The sequence below is a fragment of the Achroia grisella genome, unplaced genomic scaffold (assembly GCF_030625045.1).
Source record: "Achroia grisella isolate CSIRO2021 unplaced genomic scaffold, CSIRO_AGI_Agris_v1 utg504, whole genome shotgun sequence".
Lineage (NCBI taxonomy): Eukaryota > Metazoa > Arthropoda > Insecta > Lepidoptera > Pyralidae > Achroia > Achroia grisella.
In genome coordinates, this window is record NW_026712899.1 from 1,115,848 (window position 1) to 1,142,712 (window position 26,865).

The 26,865-nt window shown below is 34.4% G+C and overlaps 1 protein-coding gene across 1 annotated transcript in view; it reads left to right on the forward strand.

Annotated features, from left to right (window-relative positions):
- Window positions 1-26,460, forward strand: part of LOC131846201 (phospholipid-transporting ATPase IF) — a 42,388-nt gene extending 15,928 nt beyond the window's left edge. The window contains exons 3-17 of the mRNA XM_059195448.1: window positions 1,134-1,259; window positions 2,654-2,875; window positions 4,290-4,469; window positions 6,943-7,245; window positions 8,233-8,477; window positions 12,937-13,359; window positions 14,724-14,895; window positions 15,757-15,944; window positions 16,237-16,515; window positions 17,557-17,693; window positions 18,400-18,535; window positions 21,518-21,663; window positions 22,526-22,693; window positions 23,549-23,707; window positions 24,563-26,460. Coding sequence (XP_059051431.1) covers window positions 1,134-1,259; window positions 2,654-2,875; window positions 4,290-4,469; window positions 6,943-7,245; window positions 8,233-8,477; window positions 12,937-13,359; window positions 14,724-14,895; window positions 15,757-15,944; window positions 16,237-16,515; window positions 17,557-17,693; window positions 18,400-18,535; window positions 21,518-21,663; window positions 22,526-22,693; window positions 23,549-23,707; window positions 24,563-24,755 — 3,077 coding nt within the window. The 3' untranslated portion in view covers window positions 24,756-26,460. The remainder of the gene's footprint in view (window positions 1-1,133; window positions 1,260-2,653; window positions 2,876-4,289; window positions 4,470-6,942; window positions 7,246-8,232; window positions 8,478-12,936; window positions 13,360-14,723; window positions 14,896-15,756; window positions 15,945-16,236; window positions 16,516-17,556; window positions 17,694-18,399; window positions 18,536-21,517; window positions 21,664-22,525; window positions 22,694-23,548; window positions 23,708-24,562) is intronic.
- The last annotated feature ends 405 nt before the right edge of the window (window positions 26,461-26,865 follow it).

Consider the following 26,865-nt stretch of genomic DNA (forward strand, 5'->3'; position numbering starts at 1 on the left):
CTGATTAAAAAAAATGTGCTAGTCGGGTTTCGTACCACTTTACATGTAGCATGTGAGATTCCTGCCAGTTCTCAAGATAAGTAGCCAGCCAAACTGGTGATAAATAATAATTAAATGCGTGTAAATGCCAAAAATACAATAACAGGAAATTGAAATAAAATCTGATGTAAAAAGTTGAAACTTTAGATTCATTTTTATAGCTGAACAATAGTATAACACTTACTTGATATTTATCACTATATTTCTCCCAATTAACATAATATCTTTTATAATTATAACCTATGTGTTATTCTGATATATAAACTATATTACTGTGAAGTCTCATCAAAATTCATTCAGTAGTTTTTACGTGAAAGAGCAACAAACATCCATCCATAAAAACTTTCACGTTTATAATATTAATAAAATGTATATAGATAAAAAGAAAATGCAGAAAAAACTAGAAATATGGAGATATATATTAGGAACGGTTGTCAAGACATTGAAGTATAAACAAAGAATGTACTATAAAAGAACTACAATCTATACATATAAATAAATTTGGAGCGTCTGTTTGTAATATTGTAATAACCGTTTCTTACTACATGCATAGGAATACGGTTACATTCACCAAAATAACATTTTTTCCAATTTTGCCTGTCTGTCTGTTTGTTCCGGCTAATCTCTGAAATGGCTGGACCGATTTTGACGGGATTTTTATTGGAAGGTAGCTGATGTATAACCGTTTCTTACTACATGCATATGAATACGGTTACATACACCAAAATAACATTTTTTACAACTTTTGTCTGTCTGTTTGTTCCGGCTAATCTCTGAAATGGATGGATCGATTTTGACGGGACTTTCATTGGCAGGTAGCTGATGTAATAAGGAGTAACTTAGGCTACTTTTATTTTAGAAAAATAAAGTTAAATTCCACGTGGACGAAGTCGCGAGTACAGCTAGTTCTAAATCTAAATTTAGAATAAAAAATACATTTCCGATTAGCCAATACAATATACAACAAACTTTGAATTTAATTGTTATGAAAAAAGACATATGGCCACCGATGGGTGGATACTGCGTTGTTATAATACTACAAAATAATAAATAGGTTGTGAATCGACAGTGTGTGAGTTGTGTGTATGGTGCAGACAGCCCGGTGTCGCCGGTGACGAGCGTGGCGCCCCTCAGCTTCATGGTGCTGGTGACAGCTGTGAAGCAAGGCTACGAGGACTGGCTGCGGCACAAGGCCGACAACAAGGTCAACAATCAGAACGGTGAGTGGCAGCTGGTACCTTTTTTTATACTACGACTAGCTGTCCCGGCAAACGTTGTTTTACCATCTAAATTAATAACGCTATAAAAAATTTGGGGTTGGTTATAGAAGTGTGAAAATTTAGGCTTGTATGTATTTTTTAAGGCCATATAATAAAAATTTGTCTATTCGCAATTTGACCGCAGATTTTAACAATAAATAAATGAATATATATGCATGTGTGTGTCAAATACATTGTAGTAAATGTAATGTTTTTTTATTGATTTAATGTATTTTTATTCATAATTAAAAAAAAATATTTGCATTTTGCATTCTTTCTCTATATAAACTATATGTATAAGAAATTTCATACACTTACGTCAGCGCAATGTTCGTATAAAAGGGTATCAAGTTTTTGCTTCACGTATTAATATACTAGCTGTGCCAGTGGATTCACTCGAGTTAAATTTCAATATATAAATAAAAAATAATATAGCCTATATGTTATTTGTATGCAACTTTACAGGAATATAGCTTTATGACTAAAGTTTCATCACAATCCGTTCAGTAGATAGTTTTTGCGTGAAAGAGTAACAAACATCCATACTCACAAACTTTCGCGTTTATAATATTATTAAGATTAAGATTAGCTGTTCTTATATTTTCTTTAGTCATATAATTTGTGCTAACTATTGTATCTCATGTTGGTCTGTTTACATGCGTTGTCTACGCAAAATTTTGGGCATTTCATGGCGTGACAGGGTAACCAACGAGAGGATTCTAGAAATCGCACAGCTGCCTAGCTTGACTGCATTTCTTAAACAGAAGCGTCTGCGTTGGCTAGGGCACGTGCACAGAATGGAACCCTCTCGTTTACCACGACGCGTTCTGCTCGGTGCAATAGCGAATGCAAAGAGAGATGTAGGGAGGCCTTTGCTTCGCTTTAAGGATTGCGCCAAACGTGACATGGCCACATTTCAAATAGACCACCGTGGCTGGGAAAAGCTCGCAACCAATAGATCAGATTGGCGCAAACGCGTAATGGAGGGTCGAAGGGTTTGCGATGATGCCTGGCTTCAAAGGCTTGCTGACAAGAGACGGAAGCGCCACCTAGGCGGCTCAGTACAGACTACTGCCAATAGTTTCCCTTGTCGGGCCTGTGGTAGGCCATGCCGTTCTCGTATCGGTGTATACAGCCACGAAAGAAGCTGTTCACGGACCATTACGACATAAATCGTCTATAATAGACACATAGGCCATTATTATTGTATCTCATAAAAAGTATAAATCCCTTTTTTTTTCTTTTGTGAACTATAAAAAAGTAGTATTTGACAACCCTAACGCTAAATTACAATTTCTATTTTATAAAGTAAATGACATTCCAACACTAATTAATAATGTTCTCGTCTTCAACAGTGGAGGTAATTCATAATGGTGTTGCAAAGGAGGTTCGCAACTCTACAATTGGTCCCGGCACTCTGGTCCGCGTGAAGCGAGGCTGCGAGGTGCCGGCTGATCTCGTGCTGCTCTGTGCTGCGGGCACTAAGGGCCGATGCTACGTCACCACTGCTAACTTGGATGGGGAAACCAATCTGAAGACCTTGAGGGTGCCGCCGCCCCTGGTCGGGTGTAGTTCAGGTATTTAGATTTTTGGAATAAATTGCTTGCTTTCATAAGACCCTTTCCTGAAGCAAAGTTGTAATTGTTAGTAAACCTAGGAATTGTTGTAAGATGTAGGACGTATTTTTTTATTGGGTTGTTTGGGCTATTGTCAGATGTGTAGCACCTGTAGCACTGCGACCTACATAGATCTATTGTGCTCGCCCTTTTCAGAGTTCGCTACCTAGACCCGTCAGGGACAAGAATTGAAGGATATTCTTAGGAGCGATCGTTTTTATCTTCTCGGGAAAGAGTGTAAACTTTCCAAAGGAGATATTTCGTTTATGCATGAGTGGGCTACAACCACATAGGATGTGAAGCGGCGTTTCCTCTTCAGTTTGGCAGAATCTGCAGACTTTTGTTGTGCCTAGGTTTGCCATATGTTTAATTTGCAGTGTCCTGTGAGGGCCCTAGTCATCATGCATATGTTGTTTTTACTCAATAGCAGTAATCTATTGGAGTATTTGGTCGAGAAACCCGATATTAGGTCTTTTGAATGTGTTAATCCTGGCATTTCTTGCCAGTGATTCAGTGATTCATGTAGGACGTAGGTACATCATATATATTATGAGAACACTACTCACTAGGGCCAGGAAGGGAATCGAAAGAAACAATAAAACGAAGTGACACTTTAGACTTTAGTATTCGCAATATAAATATAGCTAATCTTCTATTCTATTCTATAAATAAATATAATAAGTTTAACTTCTTCTTCTTTCGTTTCAACGGCAACTAAATATATTTTCCCCAGAACGTTGCGACGACTTTTGCGCATTCTGTCACATTTTTTAGATCTTCCTTTGTGCAGGATGTTGGGCACATAGTCTGGGATGGCGCTCCACAGTCACAAGCCTCCCTTGAAGCGTCACCCCATTTTACCAAGTTGTACCTGCAGCGGCCCATCTGGGTTCGCAGTCTGTGAAGCGATTTCCAAGTTGGCCATTGCAGTCTAACTAAGTGACCTGTATTCCACAATAACATTGTTGTAATCTGTAATCTATTGATATTGTAATCGATTGAATCGGTTTCTCTTAATTCTGTTTCGAAAGGACTAAATCTAATTGAAATCTGTATATAACTCAAAGGCGACTGACTGACATAGTGATCTATCAACGCACAGCCCAAACCATTGGACGAATCGGGCTGAAATTTGGCATGCAGGTAGATGTTATGACATAGGCATCCCCTAAGAAATGATTTTGATAAATTCCACCACTAAGGGGATAAATTAACGCGAGCTAAGCCGAGGGCAAAAGCTAGTTAAACAATAATTTTAAAAAGAGCCAAATATCCCATTTTTTTTTAAATTATATTCCCTACTATTCTGCGATTATATTTAATATACCTAATATTAAATATAATCGCAGAATTTATAATCAAAATGTTTTTTTAGACATGTTGCCTCCAGGAATGAGCATAACAGTGCCAAATCCGGAAGCAAATTTATATTCTTTTCATGGATCTCTATCAATCCCGGGATACGAACCCATGGCCCTTTCTACTGACAACCTAATGCTACGAGGGTCCAGAGTTAAAAACACGGAATGGGCAATTGGGTGCGCTGTTTATACAGGTAATGTAAATTTATTGAACTATTACTTTTTTAATTTACTTTTACCCGACATTGAATAAGGAGGACTTGTACTTTAGCTTACCTATATACCTTTTTTTTAGTATAGTTATGTAATGCGTAGAAATGAAGAGAATATTTTTAAGAAAGTATTATATAAGATATGATTATAAGGGCAGAGGAAGGCCGAAAAAGAGATGAATGGACTGTGTGAAAGATGATAAGGCAAGGGAGAAAATAAAGAGATGACTGTTCGCCGTGTAGATTTTCTCACGAGACTACAGCATGGGGTTTTCTAGAAGGATATATTAAGGTTACTTAAGGGACGTCAACGCGCACGTGACACCCCTGGTGTCTCAGGCGTCCATAGGTTAGGGTACCCATTTTCCATCAGATGGGCCGTATGCTTGTTTGGCACCATAGTAGTAAAAAAACGGTAGTGTAGGGCACTCCCAGCGTACCTACACAACATTATTGAATTTTTTTTTATCTGTGTTAATTTTCTTTGCTAACAAATACATTAAGTTTTTATGTTGAAATAAGTGTATATTCAAATCAATTCAAATTTATTTTGCGACAAACATAAGTCTACATATGTTGAGATTGTAATACGTTTTGTCTAATTAGGCATGCACAATTGAAAGTCATTTAAAAATAATCAATTAACTGAGCATATAATGATTACTAGACTATTGATAGAAATATTTAAATACATTTCTTCTAAGTAAATACAAAAATACTATCTACCTACAAAAATCAGACCGATACCAACAAAACCACATTAATATAAATATTAGTGTACTGAGAGGAATCAAACCTTCAGGGATGGAATGTGTACTAGTAACCCCATTAGTAGTAATGTACCATGTCAGGTTGATGTCCACGCGGTTCCCTCTGGAACCATACTGGTAAATTTGTCACGATGTGCTAACTGACCTGACCTCATGCTCATCTTATCATCCTCCACTGGTGCCCCGTAAACTGTTAGTGCTGACGGGTGCATTCCATTATCATGGATGAAAAATCTTGAGTAAACCACTCGACCACTGAGCAAACAGTTTTCAATAGATAATTCTGAGCACTTTTACCAAAATATATTTGCAGACTCTTGGCTACTATATTTTATCGATCTAAGATTATAAATAGTCTCTGTAATCTTGAAATTATGATATATATATATATAGTCAGGTACTCAGATCTTAACGGACTTTATCTTGTCCGAAAAACTATTCAGTAGAAACTGTTTATCTAAATAAACTAGATAACATATACCTATGTACGTTAAATATTACCGACTACTATCTTTGGAAGTAAACCTTTAAACCTTTGTCACGTGTGTCTGTCTATCTGTCTTGTTGATATATTTTCACGAATAAACAGCTGAATGTAATTTGATTTGATGAAACATATATTATCATGTATTTCAAAAAAGCAACCGAAATTACGGGTAACATTAGTTGATTTATTACTTGATAGTCTTAATTCCGAGTCGCGGGTTCGATTCCCGTGCAATACAGACATTCGTGTCAGTCTGAGTGTTTTTATTATTTCTATTATTATTATAATGTATATCATTTTTGTTTTATGTATATCAAATGATATGTATTATTGACAAATTAGGTGTTATGTGTATGATATATGTATGACGAAATGTTTCCACATAGGTATGTTTGTGAACTATAAATGTGCGGCTTACTAATTTCTCAGTTTGCATTATGGTTGACTGGTAGAAAACGCCCTTTGGTGTTAAGTTCCCTTTTTATATATAGATTTATAATATACTTTATTGTGTCAAATATGGTAGATATAATATCTTGTTAAACACAATATAGCTTTGACGACAAATGTTTTTAATAATGATTTTTTTTTTATATTTTTATATTTTGAACGCCTAAAGAACCAAAACATAATGGTACATTATATTGTACAAAGACAGCTAGTGGACACCTATATTTATCGTAAATAAGTTTGTTTTGATTTGATTTGATCTAAACATCACAATATCTAAATATATATAACTCAAAGGTGACTAATTGACATAGTGATCTATCAACGCACAGCCCAAACCACTGGACAGATCGGGCTGAAATTTGGGCATCCGCTAAGAAAGGATTTTTATTACTTTTACCCTCAAGTGGATAAAATAGGGGATGAAACTTTGTTAATTTTAAACTAATCGGGCTGAGACTTCGCATGCCTAAAGCTACTATGATGTAGGCATCACCATAGAAAGGATTTTGATAAATTCCACCCCTAAGGGGACAAATTAACGCGAGCGAAGCCACGGGCAAAAGCTAATAGAATCATTTATTTGGCCTACTCAGCAGGCATGAAATGCACTTACTAAATAATCTATATTAAAGTGAATTACTAGTGTATTATTACATTTCCAAAAGCCATTTGAATATAGTAGTTTTAATATTGTATTTGTGCGTTAAAGTATCATCATCATATTCATCTGAATAATTATTTTCAGGAGAGGAAACGAAATTAGCGTTAAACTCAAAATTCACAAGCAACAAGTTCTCATCTTGCGAGTCGGCGGTGAACGCGTTCCTTGCGTTTTTCATATTGCTACTGCTGCTTGAGATCGCAGCATCCATGACCGCCAAGATACTGATCGAGAGAAATAATCCTGAGCACACGTTGTACTTGGGAGAATATGTGGATTATTCAAAAGTGAAGCTCGTGTTGCAGGATTTGTTTTCGTTCCTTTTGCTGTACTATTACATCATACCGATGTCTTTATATGTCACTATTGAATTGTACAAGTTTCTTGGTAAGTATAACCAACAAATTATATAACTATATATAATACTGCCTGACCCCACAAACGTTCTTTTGCTTTTTAATTTAAATCGCTATTAAAAATTAGGAGTTGGTGAAAATTTAGGGTTGTATGTATTTTTAATGCACAATATAAAAAATAATAATAGCAGTCCCAAAAATAAAAAATAAAATTAGGGGTGGACAACCCTTATCACTTAGGGGTATGAAAAATATATAGTAGCCGATTAGCACAGCAACTGAATATGCATATAAAATTTTATAAAAATCGGTCTAGCCGATTCGGCTGAGTACGGTAACTAACATTGTGATACAAGAATCTAAATATAACTCAAAGGTGACTGACATAGTGATCTATCAACGCACAGCCCAAACCACTGGACGGATCGGGCTGAAATTTGGCATGCAGGTAGATGTTATGACGTAGGAAAGGATTTTGATTAATTCTACCCCCAAGGGGATAATATAAGGGATGAAAGTTTGTATGAAACTTTGTCAATTTTAAATCGATCGGGCTGAGACTTTGCATGCATAAAGCTACTATGACGTAGGCATCCCCTAAGAAAGGATTTTGATAAATTCCACCCCTAAGGGGATAAGTTAACGCGAGCTAAGCCGCGGGCAAAAGCTAGTTTTATATATGAGTTATATAAGAATATCCTTGGACAATTCAGGCAATGTCATCCAGTTCCAAAGGCAAGCAGTATTACTGTTATCGGTACTAGGTAACTGATACTTAGATTTTTTTTTTGTAAATACCAGACCGATACAAACAATCATATACATGAGTACGAATATTTGCACCGTGCGAGAATCAAACCCGCGACAATCGAAAGTAAAGCGGTGTGTTAAACCACTATACCACCTTGGACGTCAAATTAATATATAAAGTTTTTAATGCAGGCCAATTTACATGATGTGTTTTCTGTGGTATTAAAATAAATAATAATTACTTATTTATAAGTTTCTTATTCCCCAGGTTCTCTTTATATCGGTTGGGATAAAGATCTTGAATGCAGCGAAACTGGTAATCCAGCTGTAGCCAACACATCCGACCTGAACGAGGAGTTGGGCCAGGTCGAGGTGCTGTTCTCAGACAAAACCGGCACCCTAACTAAAAACCAGATGATTTTCAAAGCGTGCTCTATCAGAGGGCACATTTACGAAGAGAGGCAATCAGTTCTGTATGACATGGAAACGTCAGACGAAGCGAATGTTGCTCAGGTCGGTATCATTATTTGAAAATATTTCTTATACTCTATCAAATTAGGTACTATTTCGTAGTAGTCTGTTTCATTACTATATAGAATTAGAAAGAAGAAAGAAAATACGTTTACTCGATATACATCTTTATATAAAAAAATTACGTGTCACGTTGTTTGTCCGCGATGGACAGCTAAACTTCTAAACCGGTTGCAAATTTGATTTGCACATTGTGTGCAACTTGATCCAATTTGAAAGATTGGATAGCTTACATCTCAATTTATAGTTGCAATATTATTTCATTCAAGAACTTTAGCCTGTGGCTACGGTTCTGTGGCCGGCTCTGCTAGTAAACAATAATATATGAGGGCCTCGTTGGTCTAGCGGTTAAGCACACTGCTTTAATTCCGATGGTCGTGGGTTCGATTTCTCTCAGAGTGCAAACATTTGTATTCTTGAGTATAACTGTTTGTATCGGTCTGGTTTATGCATGCAAAGTCTCAGCCCAATTGGTTTAAAATTGACAAAGTTTCATACAAACTTTTATCCCATATTGTATTTTCTATAGTAATCTATATTAGGTTAGTATCCCCATATGTGAGAGACAGCAGATTTTGTTATAGAATTAATCAAAATCCGTTAATTTTCTTAGGGTTGAATTTATAGCGGAAGCCTACGTCATAACTACCTGCATGCCAAATTTCAGCCCGATCCGTCCAGTGGTTTGGGCTGTACGTTTATAGATCACTATGTCAGTCACCTTTGAGTTATATATATTTAGATATTTATAAAAATCTAAATATTTATATCAGTTGTCTAGTACCCATAAAACAAGCTCTGTTTAGCTTGAGACTAGATGGCGCTGTGTTAATTGTCCAGGGTTATTTATTTTAATCCGACTAGGGGTTCCAATGATTAACGCGTCAAACAAACAAACTCTGCAGCTTTATATATAGATCGAAAAGATAAACATGCCGAATACTTGTTATTTTATCTGATAAACGTACTTGTGTCACGTGCAATGATATAATAAAATGTAATCTAATCTTGCTTCAGGTGGTGAAATTATTTTCTGGCAAAACCACGCTGTGTAGGCAACCATGATCTAGGAATTATCACATCATACTAGATATATCTGTCGATCTATCTAATATTATATTAGAATTTAAAAAAAAAAGAAAAAACAATATGTTTTAGGGGGAACGGTAATTGTTAGTAATGTGGATTGATGATCTTATTGCTAGCAATGTACCATGTCAGGTTGACCTCCACGTGGTTCTCCCTAGAAACCATCGTGATAAATTCTTGGAGAATATGTCACGATGGGTTAACTGACCTGAGCTCATGCTCATCTTATCATCCTCCACTGGTGCCCCGCCAGCGTAAACCGTTAGCGCAGGCGGGTGCACCATTCCATTATCATCCATAAAAAAAAAAATCTATATTACTGATAAATATTTAAATAATATTAATAACTAGCTGTTCCGTAATAATTAATAATAATAATTTATTTTAGAAAAATGATTTTATTTTACAAAAATAAAGTAAAATTCCACGCGGACGAAGTCGCGAGTACAGCTAGTCTATATATATATATAACTCAAAGGTGACTGACTGACGTAGTGATCTATCAACGCACAGCCCCAAACCACTGGACGGATCGGGCTGAAATTTGGCATGCAAGTAGATGTTATGACGTAGGCATCCGCTAAGAAAGGATTTTGATTAATTCTACCCCCAAGGGGATAAAATAGGGGATGAAACTTTGTATGAAACTTTGTCAATTTTAAGCCGATCGGGCTGAGACTTTGTATGCATAAAGCTACTATGACGTAGGCATCCCCTAAGAAAGGATTTTGATAAATTCCACATAAATTAACGACAGCGAAGCCGCGGGCAAAAGCTAGTTAAATATAATATTAAACTATAACAAATATACAATACACATGGTCTCATGGCTTCTATCTTCAGACAGTGGTTTGGCTGAATATTGTTACCGATTTTATTAGTATTAGATTATTGCATCATGTTGACGTAAGTACAGATAATAATTGAATAAATGAGAAACCGTAATTGGCCAGCTCCTGATCGTATGATGTACTCTATGGTATGAATATTTGGTGTTATCACCTTATCAAATTTCCCGTAACATTACATTCAGTTTTTTTTTATATTGCATGCTTATCGTGATATTACGATAATGTGTTGCTTACAAATAGATTGATTATTTTTTTATTTACGTTAAAGCCAAACACACAAGGCACTGTAATGTTAACGACAAAAAAAAGTTACACTATTACATTGGTCTGTCAACAAAATACAATACAATACAGTTACAAAAAAAAACGGTGTGTGTACATAGCCCATACGCAAAAAGGCGGAAATATACCTATATACAGATTAGTGTAACACACTGAAATAATTTACCTTTCAAACATACCATCCACCCATTCTCGGGAAGGAATTAGAAATAGGAGTTACCATTTCTAATTCCTTCCTCTATGCAAATCTGTAAAATTTGTTAACTCAATTGCAAGTCCCCTGATGTTGTGGGTGTTCATGTGCGGCGGTAATATCGTACCATCCATTCCTCAAGCCCCTTTGCCTCATATGTTATAAAAAAAGCGAATTAATATAAATTACACTCTTACATAATTCACACAACGTAGCCTTTTTTTTACTTGGAGAAAATCCTCTTTGGAGTTTTTAGTGAGTAGGAGCCTCTAGATTGCGCTAGACCTAAGCTAAGTAGAGCTTGTGTTATGAGTACTAGACAACTGATGTATATAGACATATCAGATTATAGCGACGATGTAGCACTTATATTTGTACTATACATATAAGGAAAAACTGCATAATTAATTTGTTAAGCTTAAAACAATAGATAATCCAAATATTGCATTAAACATATCTATTTGTTGTCCAAAAGATTGTCATTAAGGAAAATCTTGTATGATCATTTATATTGATTACATTATCTCGACCACAGATAACTTAATATTACAATCTAATACACATTAAAGTTTGAAATTTATACGCAAACTAGCTGTTAACTGCGACATCGACCGCGTGGAATTAAAAATGAAATTTCAATAATAAAAATAACCTAAATTACTTTTTACAACATTAGCTATGTGCGAGTGGAAGTCCCAAAACCTATTACTGTGATGAAGTGAAGTGTTTAAGAGACTATTATAGGGGCAAAGTGACAGTGTGGCTTCGATATGTAATAATTTCCGCAGCTTACGAGATATAAGAACATTTTTCTTTGGTATTTTTTTCATAAGTTGGGTTGCATTATAAAAGTTTACATATTAAGAGAGAATATTTACAAAAATGTTAAAGATCTTCTAACGTTTTTAAAAATATTCTCTCATATGATAATTATTCTCGCCTATGTCCATCAAACTCAATCTGAGCAAACTCAAATGAACTCGTTCCTCTTTATAATATTAATATAGAAGAAGTATTTTTAAGAAATAAAATCATAATAACAATAGAAATATAACTAATCTCTATTCAAATAAACTAAATAGGTAGTTATGACTATTCTTTTTTTATTCTACCACTAATTTCGAATTCAGGTTCAGCAAGACCATAATGTGTTTATGTTGTAACATTATATAGGTACATATTTAGTGAATTGCTTGCATTATAGTCGTACAACAGATAATATTGATGAATAATTGTAGATCTCTGTATATTTGTTATTTACATTGGTATTGTCAGTTATCTTATCTGTGGACATAAGTCACAATTCGGAGTAATGTGCAATTATTTGCATTTTTATAACAACAAAGCTTTTAATGGCTTATGTACTGGATATCTTATTTACAGTTGTAAAAAATTTAGTGATATTGAATAATAATAATAACGTCCTCCAGTTCCAAGCTAAGTAGAGCTTGTATTATGATATAATTCTTTAATTGTATTATGATATATTCTTTGCAAAGACAAACCTAATACAAGGTAGATGGAAGTGGATTGTTAGTAACTAATGATCCCATTGCTAAAAATGCACCATGTCAGATCGACCTCCACGCGGTTCCCCCTTGAAACCATTGTGATACATTCCCGGCGAATTTGTCACGTTGGGCTAACTGATCTGACTTCATGTTCATCTTATCATCCTCCACTGGTGCCCCGCCAGCGTAAACCGTTAGCGCAAGCGGGTGCACCATTCCATTATCATCCTTTAAAAACAAAATATATACAAGGTAAACATCCAAGCTGGTACAAACTTTCATACTCATGAATACAAATGTTGGCACCGTTTAGGACGCTTTTAGAACTTTATTTCCAATAAAACCCATTGGAAGTAAAGTGGCGTCCTAAACCACTAAATCATAACACAACGCTCTGCTTGGCTTGGGACTAGATGGGGCTGTGTGATTTATTCTGAGATATTATTATTATATCTAAGATATGTTTTATAGATATAATGTTAGTAAGGAAATTCATATCTACTTCATATTTTCAGACAGACATCAAATTCTTCTTAACGATACTCGCTCTCTGTCATTGCGTGCAAATATCTAACGAAAACATGGCTCAATTTACCGATACCGTTACAGCCAAGAACCAACCGAAGGTAAAGTTCTTTGGAGGCAAGAAAAAGACCAATAAAAACGGAATCCACATACAAGAGAGTGTAGAAATTAATAATATTGAAAGTGAAGAATTAAATGAGAATAATAAATTTGAATATCAAGGTAGCAGTCCTGATGAGAAGGCTTTAGTTGAAGCAGCAAGTAGGTTCGGAGTGTCATTTTGGGGTGAACACGGAAACGACTTGTTGGTAAAGATTGGTACAGATATAGAAATGTACGAGAAGTTACAAATAATAGAGTTCACTTCGGAACGAAGGAGGATGTCTATTATAGTCAGAGACAAAGACGGAAATGTAAGTGTTTATATTTTAGATTTTCTTCTTTTTTGCGTTCCACACTTACCGAAGGTTGGGCAACGTTATGGTAATTTTAATTTCTGAAGCTGTTTTGAATAGCGTTTTGCTGCAGCGAAACCATTCTCGCAAGTTCTTCGGCCAAAGTTGTCGTCTACCTACTGGCGGAGATTTTTTTTCAAGAAACTTTCCCTTGGTGGATTAGTTGGAGTATATCCTATACTTGTCATGTCTTATGACGTGGCCGCAGTGTATAACATTATGTGACGTTCATTGATCAAGGGAGACTTGTGTTCACATTAACTATATAAAAAAATCATTACTAAATTATAATAATCAGTTAATGTTGATGCGTATTTTAAAAGGAATATAGATAGAAGATTCTTCACCTAATTTTAAAGAAGGTGTTATATGAATGTGGATGGGTATGAGGGCAGAGGTAAGCCGAAAAAGAGATGGATGGACTGTGTTAAAGATTACACGGCAAGATGAATAGAAAAAAATAATAAGATGTATGTCATATATACAAAGTAACTCATATAATTAAAATCAAAATACATGCATATCTATCATATGTATTATTATATACAGATGTATACATATGTATTGTTATATACAGATATGTATGTATTTTGATTTTAATTATATGAGTTACTTTGTATATATGTCAACATATTCATTATTTCTTAATAGAAACAACTATACTATTTCCTCCTACTATTGTACACACACTCATCATCATCATCATCATTGTACGTACATCATTGTATTGTACACACACTGCCCGCTGGTAATTAATGCTCCATTCCATTCAGGGTTTGCTAGAACAGAACTCTTATAGAGTTAAGCTCGCCTGTTGTACATATATATTTATTATTACTTAATATAAATTATGGATGGAAGATCGCGGAAAGTGGCAAGAGCTCCATCGACAAGAGCGTAGCTCTTAAATTATGAATGAATGAATATAAATTATATATTTGTAATTTTTTTGTGTACGATAAAGAATAAATAAATAAATAAAGATGAATAGAAGAAAACAATCCCAAATGAATGGGATGGGATAAGGAAGAAGCAGATGATGATAACGTATAACGTAGTAATTTATAATATCAAATTGGCATTTATATAATAACTAGCTGTCCCGGCAAAACGTTGTTTTGCCTTAAAATAAAAAAAAAATATGGGTGGACTACCCCTAACATTTAGGGGGATTAAAAATAGATGTTGGCCGATTCTCAGACCTACTCAATACGCTCACAAAATTTCATGAGAATCGGTCAAGCCGTTTCGGAGGAGTATGGGAACGAAAACTGTGACACGAGAATTTTATATATAGGATAATACAAATAATCGTGTTACAGATATGGTTGTATTGCAAGGGTGCCGAAAGTGCAATCCTGCCACTGTGCAAAGACTCTGTCATAATCGAAGACGTAAATAAAGATATAGATTCATTCGCAAACAGAGGTCTTAGAACATTGGCTGTCGCGTACAGGAAAATATCGCCCGAGGAATATGCTGAGGTTGCTGAATGTAAGTTATACCTTTTTATTATGCATTAGCTGTACCGCGACTTAGTAGGCGTGGAATTTAACTTCATTTTTCTAAAATATAAGTAGCCTAAGTTACTCCTTATTATATAAGCTACCTGCCAATAAAAGTCCCGTCAAAATCAGTCCAGCCATTTCTGAGATTAGCTAGAACAAATAGACAGACAGACAGACAGACAAAAATTGTAAAAAATATTATTTTGGTGTATGTGCCATATTTATATTCATATGCTTGTTGTAAAAAACGGTTATTTCAATATTACAAACAGACACTCCAATTTTATTTATATGTATAGATGTATAGATAATAATGTTAAGCTGAAGAGTTTGTTAGTTTGAATAGTTGAGTGATAATAATAAGCCAGTACAATTAAGCGCCATCTAGTCTCAAGCTAAACAGAGGTTGTGTTATGGGTACTAGACAACTAATATAAATACTTAAATATTATTATTACAAATACATACATAATATATCGAAAACATCTAGACCGATACAAACTATCATACTTATGAATACAAATGTTTGTATTGTGCTAGGAATCAAACCCGCGAACATTGAAAGTAACCTGACAACTGTTTTGCTCGTAGCCGTATTTATTCACTCATTATTAAATTACATTTATATATGTTTTAATTTTCTGTCTCTCTGTTTGTTTATTTTTGCTAATCCGAAACGGTTGAACCAATTTTGTCAGGACTTTCAAACGCAGATAACGTTATAAGGAGTAACTTAGGCAACATTTACTTTTGAAAATTTATTTACTTTATTAAAAAAAATACACAAAATCAAGCGGCCGAAATGGCCGGTAGTATACAATAGAACTAAAAAATAAACATTTGACAGCGGGACAAAATATATCGTCGAGCGCTAGTCACCTGGAACAAGTAACCAAAAGGTTCAGTAAGTTTGAAGCGGAACTGACGCTGGTAGGCGCCACCGCCGTCGAGGATTGTCTGCAGGACGACGTGGCCGACACGCTGGCCGCTCTCAAGAGAGCCGGCATCAAGACCTGGGTCCTCACAGGTGATAAGGTAAGTAACTTTAATATTACTTTTTTAGTAGTACTAGTAATCGCAGCTCACCCATTACATACCCATTTGTTTACTTTAATTTAATGTTAGATACCTATATAAGTGTGTATATAAACAAACTGGGTTTTGAAAAAAAAATCAATTGAGTTTCTTGCCAGTTCTTCTTAATCGAATCTGTATACTGAACTGGACGGTAGGGAAAAATATTAATACAAAAAGCATTTCGTTCATAAGCGGCTAAAATGTCCTACATTAAAAAATTACTTTTGATTTTATTTTACATTTTCACCAGGTGGAAACAGCCATAAATGTTGCCCAATCCTGCGGGCATATATCCGAAAATGACAGAAGAATGTTCCTCATCGGCGTCACAGCAGAATCCCTCCATGATCAACTCGATCAATGTAAACGCATCACAAAAGAACAAACCTATAAGGACTTGACGCTAGTGGTGGACGGCACGAGCATGAGCGTCATACTCGGTACGCCATCAGCTCCCATCTTCGCTGATATATCTGTGAAGTGCGATGCTGTGCTTTGTTGTAGATTGTCCCCTATACAAAAGGCTGAGGTAAACTATGTTTATATATATCTTTTATATAACTTTATCCCGCTGCGTTAGCTACATGAAATACTATATAATACAGCCGATATTACTCGTTGTATCTATTTGCAGGCAACTTAAATATTTAATTTATTTTTGATGCTAAAACAAAATTATACATTTTGTTACCGAGTAAGGCCATTAGGTTTATTAAAAATAAAATTATAAAATTTGAATATGGAATCAAACATAGAGCAGTGATGTTGTTTTGTTTTTCTTACAAATGTGAAATACATCTCACATCTCACGCCATCATATTTTTTTTTCCATATTCGTCCATCTCCTTTTCAATGATGGAACAGGCAAAGATCCTTATACCGTACAGCTTAGTCTACTTGTAAACTCCATCATAAATAAATGGATTATGTACGATTTTTTTTATTGTGTGATATTAATAGTCTTTACCATACAATTTCTACACAAAGTTACGCTAATATTATCTACAATAATGATAATGACTACTGAACATTATGAATGAAATTACTTTAGACAAATTAAACAATTTGTACATTTTTAATATCATAGAAAGATTTTTTTTATAGTGCTTTATATTATGATCGCCTTTCAATATTGAGATTGTGCTATGGATCTCGCTAGTCTTAAGAGAGAAACATAATTTATTAATTTTAATAGTATAGAATAATATTAATTACAAACACACATCACATCACAATAATGATGATGCTCACAGCAGCATATAAATTATTATAACATAAATAGAAATAGCACAATACAAATCATTACATAAAGAAAAAAGCGAACAAGAAAATCAAACAAAATGAGATAAATTTAAACCCATATTCAATAATAACAAAGCAAAAAAAATGCGTATCCACCATTGTGGAGCATCGTCACACGTTTGCTAATTTGATTAATAGGTTAGAATTAAGAAATTAAAAATAAATAGTAGATTATTTAAATTCAAATTTTAATTCTTGAATGTGAAGTACAGATTAGGTCTTAGAATAAATAATATGTTTCACTGTACTTTCATAATGTTGTCCACAGATAGTAAAATTAATAAAACACAGTCCTTCGCGGCCAATCACGGCCGCTATTGGAGATGGCGCGAACGACATATCTATGATTCAGGAGGCGCACGTTGGCTTTGGTATATTCGGGAAGGAAGGACACCAAGCTGCCAGGTGAGCTCACAATTGGTATCACTTCTGATTTTTCGAGAGTAGGGGGGCACAAGATGGCGGCCATTGAGCAGTGACTCGGACAAAAAAGGCATTATACAAGCAGCCGGCGAACGGAGCGGACGAGTTGTGCGTGTCTAATATAATAAATATTATCTCGGTTAGCAATGGTCACGGCCTACTTAATGGAAATTGTAACTGTCGCGTATTACATAAAAAGCCTTGGTGGTCTAGCGGTTTAGAACACTGCTTTAATTCTAATGGACGCGGATTCGATTCCTCGCACGCTACAAACATTTGTATTCATGAATATGATTGTTTGTATCAGTCTGGCTGTTTTCTATATATATTATATATGTATTTAAAAAAAGATCTAAGTATTTATATCAGTTGTCTAGTACCCATAACACAAGCTTTGCATAGCTTGGGATTAGATGGCGCTGTGTAAATTGTTCAGGGATATTATTCTTTATCTAATGTCGCAGCCGCTGTCTGTGCACTTATATCTTTTAAATTATGCAACGGATTTTAATGCAGTTTTCAGCAATAGATAGAGTGATTCAAGAAGAAGGTTCGTATGTACAATATATGCGTGTTATAATATAGAGTAAGTCGAGAAATCCGAAGCAAGTCAGGACGGGTCGCTAGTTCTTAATATAGTAAAAGCTAGTCACGACTAGTTCATAATAGAAGTGAACAAAATTTTCAGATGCGCCGATTTCGCGTTCACAAAGTTCTCAATGGTGAAGAAAATACTCTTAGTACTTGGTCACTGGTACTATCAAAGATTAGCGACTCTAATACATTTTTTTAATTATAAGAATTTAGTTTTCGGCAATATTATGGTGAGTTGATGTTGCTTGGATGTGTCGCTGTGGACGGACATGTGGTTATCGTTTTATGTCAGTTGTCTATAGTTATCGTTCTTTGTCTTTATAGTTACATCTTATATCAACGTTTGTTATGTAAATGTTCCATATTACGTAAATGTAATATTGAACAACTACTGCATGTCGTTCATGCACGGACTTTTCATTTAATGTTAGACATAGAAACCTAATCTTTTTATCTTACACATCTTATATACTTACACCCCGCTCTCATCAGCCGCTAAGACCTGTTAAACATCTGTTAAATCGCTCATCATTCCATATTATATGAATGATGATAGTGAGTGAAAAGCCCGTGCATGAAGAACTATTGCCACTTGTTCATGCACGGACTTTTCATTTAATGTTAGACATAGAAACCTATATAAATATTCATTGTCAATAAACAGTCATTTAAAAAGAAAAAGTAATTCAATTGAGTTTCTAACCTGTTCCTCTCAATTGGATTTATATACTGGACGGTAGCAACAAAAATATAATATAAAAAAATGTACGTTCATGAGCGGCTAAAATGTCCTACATGAATAAATTATTTTTTAATTTGACCACGTCTTTGAGGCGAGGGAGGGCCCTTTTATATATACCTACGCATGCATTATGACTAGGGCCCTCACTGGACACTGCAAATAAGTAAACATATGGCGAAATCAGGCCTTAGCTTTACAATAATCTGCAGATTTTGCCAAGCAGAATAGGAAATGCCACTACACATCCCATATATGGTTGCAGCCAATTCATGTATAAATAAAATTTCTTCTTTGGAAAGTATACTCTATCCTAAAGAGATAAAAACCATCGCTTCCAAGAATATCCTTTATTCTTGTCCCTGACGGGTCTAGGTAGCGAACTTTGAAAAAGGGTCAGTACAATAGATGCAGGTCGCAGTGTCACCAGTCTTAGCACCTGACAACAGCCCAAACCCTCAAATAATAAAAAAATACCCACGCTGGGCCTTTTTTATGTGTGACATACTAGTCGTCTTACTTACTACCCTTATCATTTTGGTTTGAGGAAAACAGTCCACTTCCCTGTGATAGAACGGAGACTTGGCAGTGACGAAGTGCTGCAAGGCCTTGGACGGTCAGACGAGACATCAGAAACCCAGAAGTACTAGTGGGTTCCGTCCATGCCTAGCCAAAAGTCAGCCTTCGTTCCCATACATATTTAATAATCATTTTCGACTCCAGCCATTTCCACTGTACGTGCATTAGTAGCCGTATTGGTTCTCCGCGTGGAAATATACTTTTTTAAATTTCCATTTATATACAATTATTTAATATAGACAATTTCAAAAGAGTTAGTGACTTCACTAATAAAAGCTTACGCAACAATAACAAACTGATTTTACCTAAATGTCGTTTAACTAAAGTTAGTAATTCGTTTTATAGCAATTGCGTAAGGTTTTACAACAAAATACCAGAGTCTGTTATAAATCTGCCAGAAAAAAGATTTAAATGTCTTTACAAAAAAGCTTACTATAAAATTGAAGAAATCGTTAATGACAATAATGTTTTTATAGAAAAATTTAAAATCCATAGCACTGACAATATTATGTGATTACATTAATAATGAGTGCGTAACGATTTCTATGTTGATTATCGTATGCCTCTTACTTGTTATACTGTAATTATTATTAAAAAAAGAAACTATTCAAAAGAGCAACACATAGGTTTCTTGCTCATTCTTCTTGTGATGAATCTGCATTCCGAATGAGTGATAGAATCAAAATATGACTATTGTGCTTGTAATGAGTTTATTTGAATAAAGATTATTTCTATTTCTATTTCCATTTGATTTAGTTTTTCCTATTGCCATTTTTCCCTACCATCCCTCCCTACCATAATTTTACGTAGTTAGTTTACCCATTAGGGTCACAGTAATCGTATTTATGTCTGTTATAAGAAACAGCTCAGTGTACTCTGTATGTTTTGCTTCTGTACAATTGTTTGTCATTGTTGCATGGTTGGTTTTAATGTTGAGAGCGCCCCCTCTAAAAACCTAAATTATAAAGTCTGCGCGGTTAAGCATATGAAACCTTCACCAACCTCCAATGAAGTAATTTTACCTTGTATTTCTTCTCCTAAAACAACCACTCGATTAGTTTCATGTCCATTACCCCTATAGTAAGAGAGTAAACAGGGTGACAACTCTTAACAAGAAACAGTTGGGGTCTACTAGATGAATCGAGGTCTACTAGAATGTTAGGTGTTACCTAAAGACCCTAAACTAACGTTAAGTGACCCCTAAATTTAGATGGTCATTGGAGAAAACAGGCATAAGTGTAGTAAACAAGTAACAATAACGCTCCCAGTAGTAAGGATTAGTCTGCTCCAGCTCGCTGTTCTCGCTGCTGGCTTTTCGACTCGTCCTCCTTCAGCTTAAAATAAAAATTTTGGGGGTCGCTGAAACCATCTGTCGCATCCATTTTGCTGCATCTCTTCCCGTTGCAAATGTCACCCCAACGCTACGTACTCAGATGTCATGTCAGAATTCATTAATACATTCAGCGACAACCCACTGTGTAATGATAACTAGTGATTCACTTTCGTGTGGTATGTTCGTTTGTTTTTGATATAATTATAACAATAAAAGAATTGAAAATAATAAGTGGTGTAATTTATGGACCCAATCCTGAGTTTGAGTTGATAATGAGGGCGCACATTGTGAGTCATAGTAAGTGATTAATGATAAGGTATAATGGCACATTGAAGTGAGCGTAGAGACAACGTAGCGTTGGGGCTATCTATGAAACGGGAAGAGATACAGCAAAATGGATGCGAGATATGGATTCAATGACCTCCAAAAATTTTTTTATATAGCTGAAGCAGACGAAGCGTCGAAAACTCAGCAGCGAGAGCAGCGAGCTGGAACAGACAAATCCCTACTAGTTACTAGTGAAATTAATGAATAAATAAACACATAATTCTTTGTCCACAGGTATTTTTTCAAATATACAGTATGTTCTCAACGCAATCGATATACAACTCTATGTACCTGACGCTTTATAATTTGTTTTTCACATCGGTCCCGTGCCTAATTCTCTCGGTCACGGAACAGAGGTGGCCTGCAGCTTTACTACTAGAGTACGTACTTCAATTTGTAGAATAGAATAGCAAGAAAAAATATATAATTATTTGGCGTATACAAAACATTCATATCAAAACATATAACAAGTAAATAACATACATAATATTACATAAACTTCTAATTCATAATAGAGAGAATTATAAGTTTATGATGTTATATGTTTATGAATTTAAATAATACAGCTGCGACCAAATGAGTTTTCACTCAGCTTTGTGTCTAGGTTGCAATGCCCAAACGCTGATTTTACAGTGGAACTTATTAATTAATTTAAATTTATAAATTGTGTACTTAAATTTATTATGGTCAAATTTCGACCATTGGACGGCCAATAGCTACTATTATGTAATATTATATTATCTGTAGTGAGTGCTAATATTAATTTAGTACTGCACTAGTTTACCTGGAGTCATCAATGGCAACCAATAAAATAGTATATTACAATATAAGTGTGTTATGGTGGTTATAACACACGAAGCGGAATTTCAGACCAAGCCGAAGGCAAGGGCGTAATACAACCGAGTGTGTTAAATACGCACGTATATCGTACGATGTTTTTCAATTTCCGCGTTCAAGTTTTCCGCGTTCCGGCTTTAAACTTCCCGCCGTTTCACTTTTTTTAAATGAGTGCGCTGCCTATTGGCTGTTTCGAAATTTGATAAAAAAAAAAAATAGTGCGATTGGTTATGGAATATAACTTCACTATTTGCATTTATAACGCACCCGTGTTTAATGAACCGCTTTATGTGTATATATCGAAAACCGATGAAATTAGATCAGTGGATCTAATTTCACTGGTTTTCGATCGATTTTATCGATTGATTACGAGCAAGTGTGTTGAAAATAATACTAATGTTGCAGGAATCCGACATTATACAGAGAGATCAGTAGGAACAGTCTGATGACGTGGACCAATTTCTTCTCGTGGGTCGTAGCCGCGTGTTATCACTCAGTAATTATATACACGTTCACGTGGCTAGTGTTCATTGGTTCGGTCATCAGTGCTGATGCAAAAACCATAGATTTAACGTAAGTATTTTTTTTTTATTCTTCATTTGTTTGTGTACCCTCCATCCCCCCACAGATATTTATAGATGATAATGAATTACGGTGTTATTCATAAAACTTAAGAAGCCTTTATAAGCCCACTATAACAGTGCTATAAAGGCTTTATAAAAATCTCTATTTATATACGCTCTATAAAGCTCTTATAACTGTTCATTAGCAATCAGTTCTATAAACCCTCTATAAACCTATGATATACCTCTGATAATGAAAAACGTTATTCATAAACACTCTATAGCGGTCCGATAAAGTTAAAACGTCAAATAGCGAGCCTATAAAGTTAACAGAGCCGACTCCCTACTTTAGCGGCATTTTAACCTCAAAATTGTGAAATTTAGTGAACAGTTCAGTATACAGAGTCAATTGAGAAGAACTGGCATTAAACTCAAATGAGTTTCTTTTTTTTTCATTTACACTTTGTATTTATATAGGTGTCTATGTCTAAAATTAAATGAAAACATTGTCACGCACATTTGTCATTAAGAATTCATTTAGTGAATAATAGGCTTTACTCAATAAATATGATTTAACAGATATTATGAATTTATCCAGTATAACCTTTGGTATCTTTTTGTAAAATTGTATATCTATTCCCATAAAAGACCCCACTTTCTCTAGACGATACATACAAACTAATGTTTACAGTCTACTTGTGGTGTACTGCAAAGGTAATTCCAGTTTTTCCTTTTGTGTCTTATTGTAAAATTGAATACATATTTCTATAAAAACCCCATTGACTTTTTCTAAAGATACAAAGTAATTTTTACAACCTACGTGTGGTGAAACTGCAATGTGGTATGTAATTGAGTGTGGTTGCAGGTCATACGGCGCAGCACTGTTCCACCTGACCATTGTGGTGGTAAGCCTGAAACTGTGGCTTCAGGCTCGCTACCACACCGCCTTCTTCATTGCCACCACATTGCTCTCTATAGTCGTGTATGCAGCATTCGACATTGTATATGCAACAGTACCGCGCATGTAAGTACTAACTTAATATTAAACTAACTGTGCCCGCGGTTTTATCCGCATTAAATTTCAATAAAAAATTCTGATGCATAAGCTATATTACTGTAAAGTTGCATCAAAGTTCAGTAGTTTTTACAGTAACAAACATCCATACTTACAAACTTTCGCGATTATAATATTATTAAGATTTAAATTACTACTAGCTGACTAGCCATTTAATGGAAAATGATAATCATATGGAATTTCTATATATTTAATAATATAGAACGCCCCGGAATGTAATTAATAAACTGTAAGAAAAGTTAGTATAGTAGAAATAGAAATAATGTTTAAGCAAATAAACTTACTGTAAGCACGTTAGAATTGTAATATTTTTTTAGTCTACCGCTAAAAAGAAGAAAGACTAAAAAAAAGCAAACTTATCATAAGAAGAATGAGCAGGATAGAAGGAGCATGTAAATGTAGACAAAGAGAACGAGCAAGAGCACGCATTCCCACGTTTTTCAAGAGTACGTCTTTTAGCGCCATTTTGTAACAATTAATTATCATTGCAAAATGGCCGACATTACACTATGGAGCAAAGACAAAATTAGAGCGTTATTAATATTTTATAAACTTTAAACGTGTCTTTGGAAAATTAAAAATGTGCAATAACTAACTAAATTAAAAAAAATTAAGAAAGATGAATACAAAAAATAGTTACGGGAAAATCAGCGCAATAGAACGCGCGAAGAACTCACAATTGCGCGTGGAAGAATATGTTTCATAAATTCTTCAGTTTTGTAAAAGATTTTTTGCAATAAAAGTTATTTCCCAACAAGTTGATTATCTTCGATGTAATTTAGTTTTATTTATTTTTATTTCCAGACCATCAGACGCGGATCCACTGGGAACGTACACAAGATTATTATCCTCGCTGACTTTCTGGTTACTGAACATGCTGGTGGTGGCGGCTTGCCTCGCGCCTGACTTCTGCGCTCGTCTCATAGCAGACAAATGGGGCAAACGGCAATTGCCAAATTTACAATTTTTACAAGAAATCTTTGTGACAAAGCTGTGAAGTGACAACGTGATTACGTACTGTGATCTGTGATAAGTATATTTCATGAGATAATATTTTTAGAGAATTATAATTGTTATATATTTTTTCTCTTTCTCAATAGGCAGGCAAAGGGCGATGTATTACGCCGTTATATATTAAGATGTATGACAATCATTAGGTATTTTTTTCTACTTCTGTTAACGTATTTATAAGTTTTGATGAATGTAATAACGACCATTTCTGCAATTATATTATAGCAGCCATGTTGGTTGATGCTCTGAATAATTAAATAATAAAAGAAGAGAAACATTACTCTTAAATCTTTCTAATATAAAGTTTTTAATTATTTGTAGTCAATTTATATTAAATAACATAGTTGTATAATAGATTAATAAAAAAATTAAGACGATGAACTGCATAACAACAAAATTAAAGTAGGTAGTGATGGTAACAATACATAATGATGATACAATATTCAAAAGTATAAACTAGTTAAAATATATATTTTATCAAATTAGGTGTCATTTTGCGGAAGTCTATTTCACTACTTAATGGATTTATATATTTTTTTTAAATTCCACTACCATTAATATGTGTGAGACCCTTTTGGTATATTTACTTTACTCTTTGGTGAGATCACATGGTCTGAACTGCCTGCAAATTCGCGCACGTGTCGCATTATGGGTGTAGACTCATCTCATTTGATCAGCAATGGAGAAGATAACACTTCCAGTAGCGGTGGTCAGGTTTACGCACTATATTTGTGATCTCACAAATGCTCATCGTAACTAAATAAAATAAAATAATATAACACATTGTGGAATCACCTTCCAGCAGTGGTATTTCCGAACCGATACGATATTGAAACCTTTAAGAAAAGAGTTTATTCCTTTTTAAAAGGCCGAAAACGTACTTGCAATTCCTCTGGTGTTGCGGGTGCTCATGGGCGGCAGTAATCACTTACCATCAGGTGAGCCGCAAGCTCGTTTGTCCACTGTGTTATAACAAAATATAACTAAAACATCTATAATCTTCAGTATGCACATATTCGCGCCCAAATCATTTTGAGAATCAATCAAAATCATAAACAATGCCGCGTATTTATGAATCCCGACTAAATACTCTATTCTTGAAAAAAGTATTTAATAATTATTATATTTTTCTCATTCATATAATTGAATAGTGCCTTTACTCCTAAGTAATATTCCATTTTCAACATTTTTTTAAATTATACTTTGTACAAAATTCATGCGTCCACTTCATGCGTTGTTTTGTCCAAATGTCTTATGATAAAATAAATGTTACAGATAAAAATGATTTTTTAAATAATGGTAATATACATATATGTCGATGGCTTTGGTGGTCTTGTGGTTTAGTACACCGCCTTACTTCCGACGTTTATGGGTTCGATTCCTCGCACAGTACAAACATTTGTATTCAAGTATGTTTGATTGCTTGTATTGGTTATGTATGTAATTAGAAAAAAGAACATTATTTTTTCTAATTACATATTCACTAATCTTTATAAAACAACTGTCTTAATTATCGTTTGAAAGAATTAGACTGGGTGGAAATTGGTTACCTTATATTGAATTTAAATAAATGTAATTTATTATAATTCCCTAACTTAGGTATTTAACTTAACCTAGGAAGTAAGGCTATGTGCTAAACCTGGTGCTTTATTCGATTTATGTAGGATCTAATAGGCTGATTATAATCGGCCTCAGTGATTGAATAAAAAATATTATTATATTTATTAATAACTATTAATAAATACATATAACAATACTTTTTAATCACGACTACATACTGGTCTATATGTTAGTAACAACATATGTATAACTAATATTGGTAAAATTTTAATAAAATGTACTATATTAGAATGAAAAGCTATTTTTTATACAATATATAAGAATATTTTTATATTAATATATGTATGTATAAGATAACATTTTGTGATAATTTGTTTATTGTAAGAAAACAAACTTAGTTTTAATTATATAACGCTGTTTATTACTAACAATTCTCAATTGTAACAGGGGTCTAATTATATAATGACTAGCTGTGAGCGTTCAATAAAAAATATAGCCTATGTGTTATTCTGATGCATAAGCTATATTACTGTAAA